Below are 19,986 nucleotides of genomic sequence, written 5' to 3'. Positions count from 1 at the left end.
TTCCATATAAAATATCAAATAGCTCAGAGATTAGCTTATGTATTTTTTAACTTTATTATGGCAAATTTCATCTTCCAGAATTATCGTAAATTCCACATATATAATTCTCTTAAGTATTTCAGTATAAAACTTTACAAAATAAGAACTCTTAAAAAAATCCCAATGCGATTATCGTATCTTTAAAAATTAACATGAGTTTATTTTTAAGTGAGAAGTACAGTGAAAATACCTGCCAAAATAAGTGGTTCAGTAATAGTTGTTTACTTATCCCGTCAGATTCTAAAATAAGTTTTACTGAGCAGTTCAAAGAACATTAGCATAAAAATATGTGAAATCTCTGGAATAACAAAAAGACAGCAATTATTCCTGTTATCTGTCTAGCTTAGAAAAAAATGACTACAGTAAAAAATGTTAGTATTTCCTGTTGCTTAATACGTATTTTAATATGTAATCCAGGTTCTTAAAGCAAATCTGCTCCATAATACTGGAAAGAAAAGTTCGAATGTTGTGAATTTACTTTAAAAGGGCTCCAAAATAGCAACTGCCCACCAAATACACAGGTAAGTCTTTTCTTTTCAAAGGTTACCAGAAGTCAACAAAGAATTTAGCATGCAGAATCCTTAATTTTGAAGAAAAAAAAATTTTTTTATCCTCTTTTGTGGTCTAACTCCATTATCTTGAGGCAACAGAATTTTTAAATTGTTAAACTGCTAGATCTCAGAAAATCTGGGGAAATGAAGACCTTGAAGACTAGGATTATAAGAAATAGACTGAGAAAGGAACTTTACATAGTTAAAGATCAGTAATTACTTCTAAGTCTCATTCATCAACTGAATAAAACAAGGAAATATTTCTAATGAAAACAGAAATAAAAACTTTCAGAGTTAAGAATTTTAAAAGTTTACTACTTTCATGATCTGAAGCAATTTTATAATGAATGTCCTTAATCATATACATCACTGAGAATGCACCAATTAAGAGTGTTAAATTCAAAGTTACCTTCTGTAAAGGATGGCACAAAGATACACATACCAACAGTGAGATTATAAACTGATTAATAAACCAGGTATTTATTTCTTTGAAGTCAGATGTAGTACCATTTGGGATGAAGAAAAAAAAAACCCAAACACCTTAAAACATACTTAACATAAAGATTTCTTCTATTTCTTTTCTACTGCCTAAAACTGCAGCATTAGCTCAAACTGATTCTAAAATAAAATTGCTTAAAAATAAAAAAAAAACAACACTGGAAATATCTAAGAATGTAGAAATCTAAGGAGAGAGTAAGAGATTAAACACAAAACATATAAAAAAACTGTAGTTTAATTCAACAGTGACTCGTAACAAGGGTCAAATTAACAACAGAAATCAAAATCTTTTTTAGGATGGAACATAATTATATTTATTTTCTATTTAAACTATATTTGATGTAAGAAAGGGTACTTTAAATTACAGCTATATGCTCATTTGTCCTTAAAAGAGTTTAAGGGGAAAGTTTAAGTATTTCTATAGTGGGAAAATACACTGGTCTCATTAATAAACATTTATTCACATGGGAAAAAAAGACACATTTGAACAAGTGAAGACAACTTGTTAGTTATATTAGAAGTGACTGACGTAAGGGGCTTGAAATTACACATCATTAGACTTGAACTTTTTTGAATAATTTGATTCTAATATAATCTAACTCAACTCTAGTTTGCATACAGCTTTTTAAAATAAACAAATCAAATGCCACATATTCTAGGCTTGCTGAAGCCGTAGCTGATCAGAAATCTATTTTGCGGGGCGCCTGGGTGGCTCAGTGGGTTAAAGCCTCTGCCTTCCGCTCAGGTCATGATCCCAGGGTCCTGGGATTGAGGCCCCCCCGCCCCACATCGGGCTCTCTGCTCAGCAGGGAGCCTGCTTTCTCCTCTCTCTCTGCCTGCCTCTCTGCCTACTTGTGATCTCTGACTGTCGGATAAACAAATAAAATCTTTAAAAAAAAAAAAGAAATCTATTTTGCTTCACTGAAGATTTAGACTGTAGTTATCTTTTTTTCTCAATAGTATGCAAACAGTAGAGGTAATTCACACAGAACCAGAGCATTATTACTTACATCATCACTCTGCTGGGCTTCTTGCATTACAAATTCTCGGACCATGGATGGGCTAAACTCTACTAGATAAGAAAATATATCTGTAGCTGCTGATCTGACTTGCAAATCATCCATGCCCTGGTAAAAGGAAAATTGGGTTAAAGACTGTTAACGAAAATTATGCCACATTCCCTTTCTTTCCCAAATCTATACACACCAAGTATTTGGATTTAGACATTGTACTGGAATCTTTTCTTCCTTTCCTTGAATAAGTATTCAAAGCTTTAAGCAGCTCAATTAGTTTCAGTTTTTGCCATCAGAAAGATAAATATTCAGAGAATATTTAGCAATATTTAGGAATCAGCATAGGATTATACTATTATACTTTACAAATGCTATAAATTTTTTTTTGTATTTACATATATGCAATATGTGAATGATGTTACCTAGTTAAGACTTCAAAATTTTCCAGAATCTGTCTTTGGTCCTGAATTTGCCAGTTACTCCTCAGAAACTGATTCTCTCTTTTATGACTCTCCTAACAGAAGATGCTTTTGAAAAGCACTCTGGGTATTTTTACTCTTTGTCCATATCTTAGTTTTCTAAGGTAGTGATCCTGAATGCTTTTCCCTCTTTGATAGATGAAGGATAAATGACTCAAAAGTTAAAAAATCTTCAAGTGATTCTGAAAACATTCCTTAACTCATTCTCAAAGTGTGGTCCAGGGATGTGCATGAGATTAAAACTATTTTCATAAAAATAAACAATACTAGGGCATTACTGGCCCTTTTCACTCTCAGTATATCACATGTATAGTGGGGTTTTCCAGAGGCTACAAGACATATGATATCACAACAAATCAAATGCAGAAGTTGCTATAAGAATCTAGCTGTATTCTCTTACACCAAATGTTAAAGGGATGGGCAAAAAGGTGAAATGCCACTCCTCACTAAAATTTTTTTTGTTTCTGGAAAATTATTTTTTCATAAAAGTTATATTATTTGTAAAATATATTTATCATCTTAAATAAGTATTTTTAAAAATTTTCAGTTTCAATTTTTCATACAACACCAATGGATAAAAATTATATAAACAATTGTGTGAGAACCACTGCCCTAAACCATACTGCAGCATGAGCCACCTTGGTTCAGTCTGTCCTCCATCTACTCACTGGTCTAAAAACAAAAGGTATTTTAATAGTTTCTATGAAACATAATATTGTTACAGAACAAATAACAGTCCTGAAAAAACATGCAGGATTTTTATTCACTTGAAGCCATATTATATGCAGGTACTTACATATTAATATTACAAATTTAAGTTAATAAAAATCCAAAAGCTGAACACACACTTGTGAATTATTTGATAGTAATTCACTATCAAGTGAATCATAAGCTAATATATATAATTCAATATGCATTACTATAATAAATATTTTCACATACATAATATAGAAATACTACAAATTCACAACTTCAGAAACATGAAAAGAAACCATATAATTACCATTACAATTTCAAGAGCAGGAAGAATTCCCAACTTTGCCAAAGTTTTGAAAAATGCATCCCTGTTTTGAGGTTGTAATGTCTGAGAAAATGCACAAAATTCCTTGAAAAAGTTAACCTGTAATATTAGAAAATAAAGTCAGAAGTTGACACACATAAGAGCAAACTTGGGGCACACTTTAATGTGATGTACCACAGTATAATATGCCCTTCTCAAGGACCTTGATTTCTTAGGGTGTCCTGGCTCCTTTAAAGCTGTATTCAAAGAACATATTAAAAACTAGCATCTCGGGGCACCTGGGTGGCTCAGGGGGTTAAGCCTCTGCCTTTGGCTCACGTCATTATCTCACGGTCCTGGGATGGAGCCCTGCATCAGGCTCTCTACTCAGCAGGGAGCCTGCTTCCCCCCACCCCCCGCCTGCCTCTCTGCCTACTTGTGATCTCTCTCTCTCTGTCAAATAAATAAATAACATCTTAAGACAAAACAAAAAAAACCTAGCATCTTTCTAAAAGTGAACTTTGCATTATTTCTGAACACTGAACAATGAACTCTCCAAAGACATTACAGTGTACATGTTATATGTAGAGTCCCAGAGGGTGAATGCAGATATAATATTCTTAACTAATGATTTAGGTGCAAAAATGTCATGTAAGGCATGTATCTTGAATTACAGCCATGTACTTTCACAGAAACATGCTGTATAACAAATGGAGGCTGGGTTCTCAGAGAGCTCTCAAAAGTACAATTCTGTTTTTAAGAATTGGAAAGGACATTAGACATTCCCGAGTTTAAAGAACTAATTTTATAAATGAGAAAACCGAGTAGGCAATCAACTATACCAAGATGACTTGGCTGACTTTAAGTCCGCATCTTTCTTCAATTCTTTTTCAAAACCCAAGCACCTGATTTTAAAAAATGACAAACTGCTAGTAAACAGCAATTTACTAGCAGTTTCTTCCTCCAAAGCATGAGTTATACCTCAGAAAATACATACATTTTGAAAAGAAAAAAAACATTTCCAAGAACCAAAATTACTTATCATGCATTTAGTCAAGAAGCATGGTTCTTACCTTTTTTCCCCGCTAAAAAAAAAAAAAAAAAAAAAAAAAAAAGAGCTGTTCTTTAATGCAACTATAGCTATAAAAATATATGAGTTTGCAATTCTGTCCTAAAATAAACCCTGTATCTAATTTTGGGTTTTGTAAGACACATAAATCCCCTCACTGCAGGGTAAAAATCACATCAAGATACTTTAAGAAACTGGTAAATATACAACACAGTAGGTAGGAGAAACCTAGAGAATAATTATAAAATATAAATATCTATCTTTCATCTCATATTTATAAAAAATTCTCTTAACGAACTCAATATTAAAAGCTATATATGCCAAAAGTTAAGTGTTCTTTAAAGGTTCAAATTTCAATAAATAACTTACCAATTCACGCCGTTTATCATCATCTGTAGCCTCATCGGTTAACTGTGCAAAAACTTCAGACAAAAACTTTTCATCTTCCTACATGAGAAGAAATAATTACTATGAAACAGTCTAATATAAAAAGTTACAATCATTTGTATGATTTACACCAATTATAATAAAAAAAGCTGAAAACCTAATAATGGTTTCATCATGAAACTTAAAATTCATGTTAGGGGTGCCTAGGTGGCTCAGTGGGTTAAGCCTCTGCCTCCGGCTCAGGTCATGATCCCAGAGTCCTGGGATTGAGCCCCACATCGGACTCTCTGCTCAGCAGGGAGTCTGCTTCCCCGCCCCTCCACCTGCTTCTCTGCCTACTTGTGATCTCTGTCAAATAAAAATTAAAAAAAGAAAAAATTAACGCTACAAGTTTCAAACCCTGACTATACCATTTAGTATTAGTTATACATTAATACCTCATTTAACCAGAAACTTCAGCTATAAAGAACCCTTGGCGGGGGCGGAGTGGGGAGACCAGTTATGTTCTAGAAGTCATGCATGAAAACTCACGTATTTTAACTCTATAGTTAAAGGATCTGCAGCTCCCTCTCAGGGTCTATTCATTAACTTTTTTCTTTAAGGATTTATTTGAGAGGGAGTGAGAGAGAGAGGGAGAGAGAGTGCGCACGCATGCACAAACTGAGGAAGAGGCGGAGGGAGGGAGAAGCAGACCCCCTGCTGAGCAGGGAGCCAGAAGAGGAGCTCCATCTCAGAACCCTGGGATCATGACTTCTGGGATCATGACCAGAGACAAAGGCAGATGCTTAACTGACTGAGCCACCCAGAAGCCCCCATTTATTTACTTTTAATTTAAATATAATTCAAACAAGTTTGAAGATCTCATTGTCAATCCACCATAGATTAGAAAAATGAGAAATTACAAATATGGCACAGGAAAAGCAGTAAAGGAGACTGAATTCTGGCAGTGGTTAAGACTGCAAAGCCTTTTAAAATATAAGAACTCACAAAATATAATTATCTAGGGCCATTTGGGGTACAGGCTTACATTTTCTTGTGGTTCCCAAGGATAAAACTAAATGATAAAACACAGTAACTGCTTTTCACACTGATGACTCTGAGGTATTATAGGGCAGATATGTGTTGGTTTCTATAAGCACGGTTTACCAGGACAAACAAAAATATCGTGGGGTATGTATTGTATCATCTTATTTTTAATATGAATTTGTGTGTCTAAAGTCTAAAAGGGGTAAACATTAGAGTGTTAATTGTGATTATCTTTTGGTGATGGATTATGAGTGCTTTTCTGTTTGTATTTTATTTTTCACAATAAGTATGGATTATTAAATTACAAAGGAAAAAACTGACATGAATACTGAAATTCACTTTGGAGATTTCCACAAAACCTGCTAAGAAAAAAAAACCCTGTGCTTTTAACAATGAATTTTGGAACACTGAAAAAATACAATTAAAAAAAAAAAAAAGAAATCTAAAACAAAAAGAAACCTGTGCTTTTTTTTTTTTTTTTTTAAGATTTTATTTATTTATTTGACAGACAGAGATCACAAGTAGGCAGAGAGGCAGGCAGAGAGAGAGAGAGAGGAGGAAGCAGGCTTCCCGCTGAGCAGAAAGCCCTATGCGGGGCTCAATCCCAGGACCCTGGGATCATGACCTGAGCTGAAGGCAGAGGCTTTAACCCACTGAGCCACCCAGGTGCCCCAGAAAATTTTATATATAAAAGTATATTTCAGAATTTTATTTTTAAAATTCACTTTTATGAAATATAACTTGCATTAATTTTAATTAAGGTAGCATGTTCTAAGATGTTCATAATAGCGATATCTTCATGGCTGATTATCAAATCATGACATGTTAAGCATATGCCTTAAATACCTGCCATTTTACTTAAGGTGGATCATCGGTGAAGCAGTATCAATTCCTTAAGTTTTTCTAAAAAAAGATAAAAGTGTATATATAAAAAATATGAGTAAAAACCACTAGATAGGATCATGGACGTTGTAACCTATTTTCCCACTAACCACTCATCAATGTTACTCAAAACCACCCCCCTTCCCCGGTTCATTAGTCTAACTCAGAATGGTGTTTCTTTTGTTCTTTATTTTATTGACTTCTTCTAGTCCTTATATACCATGGCCTGAACCATCTTTTTCTGAGAGAATTCAATAGCATTATACTTACTTCTCAGATTACTTTTTCCAAATCCTTTGCATCTCAGTATTTTAGGTTTTGGTGAATAACTATGTATTTATTTCCACTTAAACCTTTTATAAATTTCTTCTTCTTCCATCTCTCCCAGATTAAATCTTCCTTTCTTGTCTAAAAGGTTTTTTTTTTAACTTTTTTTGAGAATACTTTCATAGGAAAATAGTTTCAATTTTTGATAAATGCAATTTCTTCCACAATTCATTATTTGTGTGCTGACAGCTAGAACTGTGTAATGTATTATGGAGGCAATTTCAAGTATAATAGGCTGCTAGGAGAATATTTTAACTCTTATTATATTACTTTTTTCTGATTCCTAAACTTACTCTTGATAATACTCTACAGAAGCACTCTGTTCCGATGTACATTAAAAAAGCAATTAACTGGGGTGCCTGGGTGGCTCAGTCAGTGAAGCATCTGCCTTTGGCTCAGACTCTGGTCTTCAGATTGAGCCCTGAATCAAGCTCCCTGCTCAGTGGGGAGTCTGCTTCTCCCTTTTCCTCTTCTCCCCCTGCCCCGCCCCCGCCCCGCCTATGAGCTTTAGAGCTCTCTCTCTCAAACAAATAAAATCTTAAAAAAAAAATTGACAATTTATAAGTCCATCATAAATACAGCTATAATGTTTCCCCCTAAATACCTGTTTCTCCAAGTAATCAAACTAGTCTCTTTAGATAACTTTAGTTTTTCTTTTTTATTTAGTTTTAAAAGCCTTTGTTTTTAATAAAACATAACTTTTAAGACAAATTGTGTGTGGCTACTTTTTTGACTTACACAGCAAAATCTTATGGGGGGAATGAAGAGCCACTTTTACAAAGTCTGAATCAAACTTTTCTTTGCAGTAATATAAAAACAGGCACAGGTTCAAAATCCAAAAACCCAGGGGTGCCTGGCTTACTTAGTCAGTAGAGCATGCAACTCTTAATCTTAGAGTTCCGAGTTCAAGACCCACACTGGATGCAGAGTTTATTTGAACAACAATAACACCACCCAAACCTAGAACCCATTTACCATTACTCATCTAATGCAGAAATTTAGATTAGATCAGGCTTTAAAAGGTTACATAGATTGCCTATTCTAATTTTAAATTTCAAGAGACTGATGTCCAAAGAGTGGACTTATCTGAGGCTGTCTAGTAAGAGAAATGGATTTAGAATCCAGGTCTCTGGCATGATGAGATTTTTGTCATTCCCACTGTATAATAAACTATAGGTCAGAGTCCTAAGTAGTCATTATTATGCAACAAACGAAAGTAAAACATACATAACAAAGTAGAATAGGCCAAATCTAGTAAGATAAAATGGAATATGTTAAATCCTGTATGGGTTCAAAAACCTCTAAAACAAAATGGAGAACTATATTAAGAACTGTATTACTGTAAGTTGTTTTCTTAAAGAAACTGAAAGATTTTATATATTTACTTAGTAACTGGGAAGAAAGGTTAGAAATTTCCTTTTCTAGTGCTGAAATCCACAAAATATGTCAAAAAAAGAACTAAACTACTGATTTCACTGGTTTTTGACTCAATTCTCATTTATGAAATAGTGAAAATATATATGTTAAAATGTCAACATTTGCGATACCTGTCCTCCACCATTTCTAGTGAAGGAAGAAGTTAAAACTTCCTGTCGTGAAAAGGATCTTACCTGTAGCTCTCTGTGTAAAAATAACCTCACTTTACTGGCTGTAATTAAAACATTTTTAAGAATATTTCTCAATTCTGGGCACATGGGATTTTGATCTGCAGTTAGTTAGAAAGTTAAGGTTAACTAAACTCTTATGCTCCAATCAAGCTTAAGAGAATCTCAACATGTATTAGAGCACATACCAGGAGCCAGTGATCACAGTAAGTACTTTCATATAATTTCTGTTAATTAACCTAATTCAGGCTAGGAGTTATTTTATGTACCTTCACACTTACTTATTTTGGTACAGATAAACAGAATTTTTACATTTTTACTTGCTTATGTAATTCATACAGAAAGTTAATACTCATTTAAAAAGCTATAGTTATCAGGGCGCCTGGGTGGCTCAGTCAATTAGGCCTCTGACTCTTGGTTTTGGCTACGGTTCTGAGACGGAGCCCCACAGCTGGTGCTAAAGATTCTTTCCTCCTCCCCAGCTCATGCGTGTGTGCCCATGCTTGCTCTTTCTTTCTCAAATAAATAAAGCTACAGATATGTATTCTAGCTAGAAGGGTATCTGGAAATATCTAATACCTAGACAAAAAATTTGTACATGGAAGCCTCAGAGCTGGGCTTTAGGAAATGAGCCTTTAGAGGCCAGTCACCATAATCCTAATTCCTCTGTTCTCACATACTGTTGAGAATAAAAAAAATAGAATTCAGCATCACTGCTGACATATAAGAGATAACTAAGTGGTAAACCCTGGATAAACAACAGGTAATTCACAGTATCTGTTTCATAAATTCATCTAATGGACCAGAAATGAGTAAGACTTTCTTTTCTTAAAGCTACATGTGATTTATATAATTACAGCCTTTTTATAAATAGATCTATAACAAAATACATAAAATGACACTATAAGTATTTATTTATAGATTAGTTTGCATAATTTATTTTTTAAAACAAAAAAAGCATTTATGATCAAGTATTATAGATTTAGAAACCCTTCTGAAGTCAAAAGTAGTCATTTGAAAGCTTCTGCACTTGAGTTTTCTGTCAATGAGTTCTTTACATCAGCTTATACTGAGTCTACTTCCAAACTCCTGAACTGTAACAGAAGTTAGCAAGTCAAATGGGACCTTGAATTGTACAGTAAGTTATGTTTTTGTTTTTTTTTTTTTAAGAATTTATTTATTTGACAGAGAGTGAGAGAAGGAGAGAGAGCACAAGCAGTGGGAGGAGCAGAGGGAGAGGGGGAAGCGGGCTCCCTGCGGGACTTGGTCCCAGGACCCTGAGATCATGACCTGAGCTGAAGGCAGAGGCTTAATCCACTGAGCCACCCAGGTGCCCCGGTTTTTGTTTTTTTTTTTTTAAAAGCAGGTCCTATATACTATAAATGGAACCTCATTCATAAGTCTAATTTTCCTTATACCTGTTACTGTGGAATAAGGAAAAACTGTGAGGTGAAAGAATGATCTAGAGAAGTAAATCCTAAACAGAAAATACAGTAACAAGAGAAAGGTGAATGGTGGTTGGAAGCAACATAAAATGGAATCTCATAGCTAAGTAACAAGACAGAGATCCTCAACTTTTTGGTCTCAGGACCACTTTAAACTCTTAAAAATAATGGAGAACTCAAAAGAGCTTTTATTATGTGGATTATGTTTATCAATATTTATAATCACAACTGAGACATTTAAAAACATTAATTTGGGCGCCTGGGTGGCTCAGTGGGTTAAGCCACTGCCTTCAGCTCAGGTCATGATCTCAGGGTCCTGGGATCGAGTTCCACATCGGGCTCTCTGCTCAGCGGGGAGCCTGCTTCCCTCTCTCTCTCTCTGCCTGCCTCTCTGTCTACTTGTGATCTCTCTCTGTCAAATAAATAAATAAAATCTTAAAAAAAAAAAAAAAAAATAAAATAAAATAAACCATTAATTTGTTCTAGAAATAAGTGATTGTAAGTTTATGTAAATATTTTATATGAGCAAATTTTATAAATTAGAAAAAAGTGGCTCTGTTTTACATTTTTGTGAACTTCTATAATGTTTGGCTTAATAGAAGAAAGCTATATTCTCCTATCTTCTTTCACATCCAGTCTGTGATGTTATGGCTGAAGTATACGAAGAAAATATCGCCTCACAGTAACAAGAAGCTGGAAAAGGAAAAACTTCACAGACCTCTCTGAAAGGGTTTTAGGAGCCCCAAGAACACACTTGGGAACCCACTACACTATGTACACAGAAGCTACACGAAAAATTTAATGAGTGATATGGACATAACAAAAACAGTTATGTAGGAAACTACGGGTATAGTATACCACAAGCAAAACAAAATCTTCAAAATCATCCTTACTACACTGTTAGGGTATAAAGGATTAACATGAAAAACATGGCATAAACTCCTCTATTTTGCAACTGAAGGAGGCAATAAAACCAACCTCACATAGTAAAAAGTCTGTTATTTCCTGAAAATTAATGTTTCTCAGTACTGGCTGCACATGTGAATTGTTTGGGAAACTTCAAGAACACGTACAAATTCATATATACCCCTAATAATAACTAGGTCTCACAAAATGGACTAAAAGATAGTCTTTAAATAGTTGCTTTTGCTCAGGATGATGAAAAAGTTCTGGAAATGGATAGTGGTGATGGCTGCATAACACTGTGAATGTATTTAATGCTACAATTATATACTTAAAAATGGTTAAAATGATGAATTTTATGTCATATATATTTTCTAATTTTTAAAATATATGCAAAAATGAAGTTTAAAAAAGTTTCATCATAGAACACTTAAAAATGTAAAAGGTCAACAGTAAAGGTTTACTGTCAACAAGACAGTAAACAACAAGTGTTGGAGAGGATGTGGAGAAAGGGGAACCCTCTTATACTGTTAGTGGGAATGTAACTTGGTATAGCCACTTTGGAAAACAGTATGGAGAGTCCTTAAGAAATTAAAAATAGAGCTACTCTATGACCCTGCAATTGCACTACTGGGTATTTACCCCAAAGATACAGATGTAGTGAAAGTAGGGCCATCTATACCCAATGTTCATAGCAGCAATGGCCACAGTCGCCAAACTGTGGAAAGAGCCAAGATGCCCTTCAACAGACGACTGGATAAAGAAGATGTGGTCAACATATACAATGGAGTGTTATGCCTCCATCGGAAAGGATGAATACCCAAATTTTGTATAAACATGAAAACATAATCAAGAGATTATGCTCGGGACGCCTGGGTGACTCAGTTGGTTGGACGACTGCCTTCGGCTCAGGTCATGATCCTGGAGTCCCGGGATCGAGTCCCGCATCGGGCTCCCGGCTCCGCAGGGAGTCTGCTTCTCTCTCTGACCTTCTCCTTGCTCATGCTCTCTCTCACTGTCTCTCTCTCAAATAAATAAATAAATTCTTAAAAAAAAAAAAAAGGGATTATGCTGAGTGAAATAAGTCAAGCAGAGAGAGTCAATTATCATATGGTCTCACTTGTGGAGCATAAAAAGAGTAATACAGAGGACACTGGGAGATGGAGAGGAGAAGTGAGTTGGGGGAAATTGGAGGGGGAGACAAAACATGAGAGACTTTGGACTCTGAGAAACAAACTAAGGGTTTTGGAGGGAAGGGGGTGGGGGCTTAGGTGAGCCTGTGGTGGGTATTAAGGAGGGCATGTATTGCATGGAGCACTGGGTGTGGTGCTAACACCGGAAAAAAAAAATAAAATAAAATTACAAAAAAAAAAAAAAAAAGTAAAAGGTCGCATTAAGAAGTGTACTTCCTTCAAAAACTCATAAGATAAAGTCCTGTTTTCTAGATTTGACGGTATATTTAAAGTAAACAAAAGAAATCTTTCAAAAAGGAACGAATACCAGCCCAAACTATTAAGGGAAGTAAGCATCTGAAAAAACGTAAGAACACCTTTATTTACTTACCTGCAACATGCTGACTATCTCAACTTTGTTGAAGAAAATAAAAGACGTAAGAGTAGAAAGAAAATTCTCTTCAAAAACAGATGGCGTAGGCAAAATGATGTCCTGAATGTACTGTACCCTGTAAGTCTGATGTATTTTTTGCCTTAGTTCAGAGTCTGTTATTGGTATAACTTCCTTAAACTTTGCAGTTTTGGTCAAAAATTCTCTATGCCTTTTTGGCTGAGCCAAAGCAGGGTCATATTCAAGGCATCCCACAACATCCATGATACACTCATCAGAAAACATTACTTCAAACAAAGTTGCCTTATTTAGGAATAAGATTCCTCTAATAATTTCATACAAATGGTGTAAGCCTTCAGTGTTTTCTAGATTCTCACAAGCTTGAAACAGCTGCAGTAGTTTTTTAATATAGCCTTCATTTTCTAAGGCCAGAGCCAGCTTTTCCCTACGGATAGGTGAGGAGAGAACTGAGGTAACTAAGTCAGCAATCTCTTCAAGTTTATTGAGTTCACATGTGGGCAGGTCAATTAGATGACTGGTTTCAGGCATTTCTTCAAATCGTTCTTCTTCTGATTCATCAATGAGGTCCTGTGTGACTTCCACTGATGGATCCTTACCTTGAACCTAAAAACATCCAAGTACAGCTGGTTACCTTAAAATACAAAAGAAGTCAGAATTTTGGAAATCAAATCACTGACCACTGAATTTAAGTAAAAATACCCTGCAAAGAAATATTAGCCGCACAGTCACTGTTAATTAGAAGTGAATTCTAGGGACACCTGGGTGGCTCAGTGGGTTAAGCCTCTGCCTTCGGCTCAGGTCATGATCTCAGGGCTGTCTGCTCAGCGGGGAGCCTGCTTCTCTCTCTGCCTGCCTCTCTGCCTACTTGTGATCTCTCTGTCAAATAAATAAATAAATCTTAAAAAAAAAAAAAAAGAAGTGAATTCTAGAGAGGGAAAACATATCCAGTTCAGAGTCAAAACATATCCAGTTCAGAGTCAATTACTTGATTCCCAATTTCATCTCTAAATTTCCCAACTTATAACTTCAGGTTAACTCTGATCCCTAACAATGTGCACATTTAAGCTAATGTTACATTGATTTATATGATGTTACGTAATACCACGTGCAGCTGTTTAGTAACTTCACTATTCCTACCAATTTTGAATTCCGCAGAAGGTTAACTCTTCTGTGGGTCCCCCAAATCACTATGTATGACTCTTAATGCACCATCATATTGGCCTGACAAAAACACTACTAAGTTTATTATTTTTATTACATATACATGTATTATATGTGTGTGTGTATATAAATTTTATATATGTCTCTGTGTATATATGTATGTGTGTGTTTGTGTGTGTGGGTGTATATATTTTAGAAGGGATGTGGGGGAGAGAGAGAATATCTTAGGTAGGCTCCATGCCCAGCCTGGAGCCCGATGCAGGGCTTGATCTCACAAACCTGAGATCATGATCTGAGCTGAAATCAAGAGTCAGATGCTTAACCAACTGAGCCATTCAGGAACCCCAAATACTACTAAGCTTAAACCAAACTAAAACCCAAATCTTTGTATATTCAAGAGTGAGAAGATTCCCTCAAATTACTTTTGAAATTCACTTTTGGACAAATAGTTGCTTTTGCTATGAGCCTACAACTGCTCTAAAAAAACAGAATATTCTTGGGGTACCTGGGTGGCTCTGTCAGTTAAGTATCTGCCTTCGGCTCAGGTTATGATCCTAGAGTTCCAGGAATGAGCCCCGCATCAGGCTCCCTGCTCAGTGGGGAGTCTGCTTCTCCCTCTGCCCCTCACACCCTGCTCTTGTGCTTTCTCTCTCTCAAATAAATAAAATCTTTTTAAAAAAATAAAAAAGAACAAAGAATATCCTTTAAAAACTGGCTTTCATTTAACATCTGTGATAAAACCTCCAAGTTATAATATCTAGAAAAATAATAAAAAACTTTTTTATGATTCATGTTGACAGCTCAACAAAAGCATGGCTAACTTATAACAAGTTTTCTATAATGATTTCTATAATGACTAACATAAAAACTTTATTCTTTATAAATTTCTTCTATTTCCTAACATAAGAGTACAATTATCCTCTTTTCACCTCAATATATCCAAATATCCAGAGATGAAAAACCTCCAGAAATTTCCAAATCTGCCAAAACAACATGAAAAAAGTCCTAAGAACTTAGAGGAAGTAGACAGATATACTGGTGCATAAAGGATGCTTTTTCTCCTGGAGTACTTTTACTTCTGGGTCCTCAACAGAGTTGCTGGATTTAGGGAGACTGACACATAAATACAAGAGAAAGGGTGGGTAACAAAGTCATAAGAGCAGTTCAGATAAAATACCATGGAAATTCAGAGGAGGGGAAATTCCTTCCAGCTCTTGGGAGTACAGAGGGTGGTGAGGAGAGACTGTAAGGAAGAAATCATAAAAGCAGTGGTATTTGAGATCTTCAAAGTGGCATCTGTACTTTCAAAGAAGGGTACAATTCAGATGAGGATAAAGGCATGCAAAATGCAAAGGGAATAGTAGAGGCAGACATATGGAAACGTGACATGCATAGAGCAAACAGCAAAATTAGAAATGTAGATTAAAGCCAGATTATAGAAAGTCAAGCTAGAACACTTGGAGTTATTGTTCAGGGAAGTAAATGTGCAGCACTGTCCTTTAGAAAAGTCAACTGGGCATCAGGTGTTTGGAATAAATTTGAGAATATAGATAACTTAGGGTGCTATTCCAAAGTCTACATGAACAAGTAAATTTGGATAGTGATGGTGGGACTGATAAGGGACAAAAGAGAGAAGGAACCACAATGACGCTATAGTTTTAAATCTGTCATTGGGAAGATTATGGTTCCTTTAATAAAAACTGATAGTATGGGAGAGGAATGGTTAGTAAAAGTTGAGTTCTATTAAGTTTGAGGCAACTGAATACCCAGCTGGCAACTAAATCTGTAGATATACTACTCTGGAAAACAAGTAGGTCAGAAGGTAGAAATCTGGTATCAGGGTAACACCTAAAGCCGGAAGACTCTGACGGTAACCTAAGAAAGAGAAGTAGAGTACAAAGTGGGGAAGAAAGAGGAAAAAGAATCATAGGTTATAACGAAAGAATAAGAAATCAGAAGGGGGCGTCTGGCTGGCTCAGTCTGTGGAGTGTGCAACTCTTGATCTTGGGGTTATGAATTCAAGTCCCAGGTTGGGTGTAGAGATTACTTAGGAATAAAATCTTTAACTCACACTTCAAATGAATTTAGTCTGCATGTTTCAGAATTAAAAGCACAGCTACAAAAGCATTTACAAGGTTATAGTATGTCCATTTCTATGTTATCCAGTATTACTCCTACAAGCTTCCTGGACGCTCTCCTAAATTTAACACTCCCTGATACGATCTGTCAATCCCACATAAACCCAAGTGACTGTCTGGATGTCAATAATGCTGTTCAAGTATTTCTGGTTCTCTCCCTTTTGTGGCACGAGTTCCTTGTTTCCATGAAGTTATATGTAATTGCGTGATTTGTTTTGACCAATGAAATGGCCATGAGGAAAAGTGTCATGTGTAACTTCTGGAAGAACTTTTAAAAGCCAATGCTCTGACTTGCCTCCTTTCATTCTCACTTTGCAATGATCTTGGAAGTATTAAAATTAATTCTCTAACAACCTGGGTCCCCGAGTGGATGTGGTAAGCACAACCTCTTCCTGTCCAACTCTGTCACTCATTGGTCAAATAGCATTAGGGAAAAACAAACTTTTGTTGTGAGCCACTGATATTTTAGGAATTTGTTACTATAACACAATCGGACCTTAACATTCTCCCTTCTGTGGCACAAATCAGTCATCCAACTATGGCATGAGTCTGTCAACTAATTGTGCTGAGTGTGTTAAAAAAAAATTTACACTATCAGTAGGGTTCTCAACAGAAATTTCTTTTCCACACTTCAAGCTTACTTCCTTAAAGCTGCTGCTCTAATTTTCCCCCCCTTTTAAGTGTCAAACACTATTACTTTCTACTTTAAATCTCAGGAGACAGAATTTTTCCTTTGAAAAAAGAGACCATTGTTATTTAACGTATTCTGACACCCTTCTTCATCTCACAACTTATTTTCACTTTTTCTTAATTTCTTTCCAAAAAAAATGTCCCTACCCTCCCATTTTCTGAGGTTAATGCTTCCATATGTACTTTTGACTTTATGCTAAGAGCTACATATACAGAAATTATCTTAGCTCTTTTTATAAGTTCTTCCACACATAAAAGAATCTGAGTGAAGCCAAAAAATTTATAGGGACCTAACAGAGACCCCACATTTTTGGGGCATTAAGCACTAATGAGGGCCAAGGTGGGTACCAGCGACTTATACCCTGGGCCTCTATAGTAACAGCTCAGAGAGACATAAGTAGAGTGACTGGTTGCATCTTTGTGTGGCCTTCTGGGGCTTTCCCACATGCCATGCTCAATCTTCTCCCTCCTTCTGTCACGGCTGCCCTTCACCCATTTGTGACACACAGGCACACATCTCCCTGTTCTAAATCTTACAGTGCTGCCTTGCCCCACCAAAGGGACAATTCAAAATATGGTATCAATGTTTAGAAAGTGAAGGACTCTAATGACTAGTAACAAATCTTTATCTAAGACAAAAACAATTACTATTATTCACCACTCCCCTTAAGAAATTTATTGTCCTTGAGCTATCATACTTTTCAGAGTTGTTTTACTTTTTCACTATAAGGAGTTAAGAAGTGACTGAGTAATATGATTTTTATTGAAATTAAAGTTGTTTTTTCAAAGGTCAGCAATGACATCTCAGAAATGGAAAGTAAAACAGCATATGGTTCTGTGGAATACCAGGCAGTTGTGAGAAGCGATAAACTAAATGTATATTCAGCAACATGCATTTAAAACGTACAGTACATGGGGGCACCTGGGTGGCTCAGAAGGTTAAGCATCTGCCTTCAGCTCAGGTCATGAACTCAGGGTTTTGGGATCGAGCCCTATGTCAGGCTCTCTGCTCTACAGGTCTGCTTCTCCCTTTCCCTCCAACCCACTCATGCTCTCTCGTTCTCAAATAAATTAAAAAAAATCTTAAAAAAAATTAAAAAAAAAAAAGCACAATACTCAGTAGTTTAGTACAAAATTAAGCTTCCTGGACCAGCAGAGTGGCCAAATCTAACATTCCTTCCAAAGATAAAAAAGTGTGAGTAAAAATCAGTGACATACAGGAAGAAATAGTAACCAAGTGCAAAGGAATGAACAAATGGGTAAAGCAACAAGATAAATCCAATATTAACACTAGACCCTCAAGAAAGGATCGGAGCAAGAGATGATATTCTTTTAGCTCAACTGTATCAGATGCTTGAAGGGTAAAAGCCATATGTCTGCTAAAATCACCTATTCTTGAGACTTAACAAGGTTGAATGGAGGCCTGTAAATGAACCTGATGAACTGAAACAATTGTTAATGACTGTTAACGATTCTAGTAATGTGCCAGACTCCTCCTTTTCAGGTTACATCTACTACCATACTGCAATATGATATAATACTAGCACTGTTGCTCCCACTACCTTAGGTACATAAGCCTCATAATTTTACTCTAATATTAATACTGGGAAACTGAGTTAAAGCCTCCTCAACATCAATGCTGATAGAAAATGACTGGCACAAGGAAGAAATGGATTTTGTTAACTGTCAGTTGAATTCTATGCTAAATACTTCTGTACAAGTTTCTCATAGGATACAAACTGCAATAAATCAAGGAGGAAAATGAGTAATCAATATGAAATATAAAAAGTAAATCATGGCAGGGCGCCTGTGTGGCTCAGTGGATTAAAGCCTCTGCCTTTGGCTCAGGTCATGGTCCCAGGGTCCTGGAATTGAGCCCCGTGCATCGGGCTCTCTGCTCAGCAGGGAGCCTGCTTCCCTTCCTCTCTCTCTGCCTCTCTGCCTACTTGTGATCTCTGTCAAATAAATAAATAAAATCTTAAAAAAAAAAAAAAGTAAATCATGGCTTTATCAGAAAACCTGTTTCTTTAAATATATCCCTACCCTAAAATGGCTCCTCTAAATATTAGGCATATTCATACTGATATTTGCTCTGTCATATAAATACTATACTAAATATAGATGCTTAGACAAATATAATCATTTTGCTATGAGTCTTGGCAAGGGGTGGCCTTTGCAGTTAAGGATTAGTCTTGCCTAAAGAAAAGATTTGGCTCTTGCCTAACTCCTGAGAGGTAACCTCTAAGCACTTTTAATATCCTGTCTGACATGAGTGTTTTCTGTTCACCTGGGAGCACTGGGCTATGCCAGACATTCTGTGTGTGGGTAACTAGGTGGTTTATAGTGGAGGTCTTGGACCACACATTATTAGCTCAACCTGTGGAGGTGCTGGAAACTAAAGTCAGGGCAGTCAGCCTGCTTATAAGACTAACACCCAATGAAAATACTGGACACAAAGGTTGGGGTAAGCTTCTCTGGTCAGCAATACTATGTGCAGGTTGCCACACAACACTGCTGGAAGTAAGTGCTGTCTGCATAAGAATCCTGAGAAAGAAAACTGGAAGCTCAAGCCTGGAACTGCCCCAGACTTTGCCCTATGTGCCTTCTCCCACTGGTAATTTTAATCTGTATCATTTCATTGTAATAAACTATAATGATAAATATAACAGCTTTGTGGAGATTTGTGAGTCTTTCTCACCAAAAAAAAAAAAAAAGTGAATCCGACAGTGGCTGTGGGAACTGAAAAACATGAGTGAAAAATAGTAAACAAATTTCAGCAAAACTTTCCAGGACAAATGTACCAAGTCTTCAGCACCAAATCTTCAGAATATATATAGATCCAGGAATTAATATTAAACAGTACATGCTGATGTGTGGGAGGGGAGTAGGCATAATGTAATATGCTGAAATATCATCCACCATATAAATATATGTTCCAGGAGAAATGTAATCCAACAACCTACTTCTTTTTTTTAATTTTATTTTTTCAAAAGATTTTATTTATTTGACACAGAGCAAGTGAGAGACAGAGAGCAAGCACAAGCAGGGGGAGGGCAAGAGGCAAGAGGGAGAAGCAGACTCTCCGATGAGCAGTGAGGCCAATGTGGGACTCGATCCCAGGATTCTGGGATCGTGACCTGAGCTGAAGGCAGCCGCTTAACTGACTGAGCTACCCAGGAGCCCTTAACAT

The 19,986-nt window shown here is 36.0% G+C and overlaps 1 protein-coding gene across 6 annotated transcripts in view; it reads right to left on the bottom strand.

The window, feature by feature from the left end:
- PPP4R3B (protein phosphatase 4 regulatory subunit 3B) overlaps positions 1 to 19,986 on the bottom strand; it is a 69,105-nt gene that overhangs the window by 34,714 nt on the left and 14,405 nt on the right. For all 6 annotated transcript variants that reach the window (XM_032877734.1, XM_032877735.1, XM_032877733.1 and 3 more), the window contains 4 exons: positions 12,787 to 13,410; positions 5,019 to 5,096; positions 3,584 to 3,700; positions 2,099 to 2,215 (listed from right to left, as the gene is read on the bottom strand). In XM_032877734.1, coding sequence (XP_032733625.1) covers positions 2,099 to 2,215; positions 3,584 to 3,700; positions 5,019 to 5,096; positions 12,787 to 13,410 — 936 coding nt within the window. The remainder of the gene's footprint in view (positions 1 to 2,098; positions 2,216 to 3,583; positions 3,701 to 5,018; positions 5,097 to 12,786; positions 13,411 to 19,986) is intronic.

Source organism: Lontra canadensis, unplaced genomic scaffold, assembly GCF_010015895.1.
Source record: "Lontra canadensis isolate GAN:19392208 unplaced genomic scaffold, GSC_riverotter_1.0 scaffold61, whole genome shotgun sequence".
In the NCBI taxonomy this organism is placed as follows: Eukaryota; Metazoa; Chordata; class Mammalia; order Carnivora; family Mustelidae; genus Lontra; species Lontra canadensis.
The sequence above is the reverse complement of the archived record's forward strand: the minus strand, read 5'-3'. Positions and strand labels throughout refer to the sequence as shown.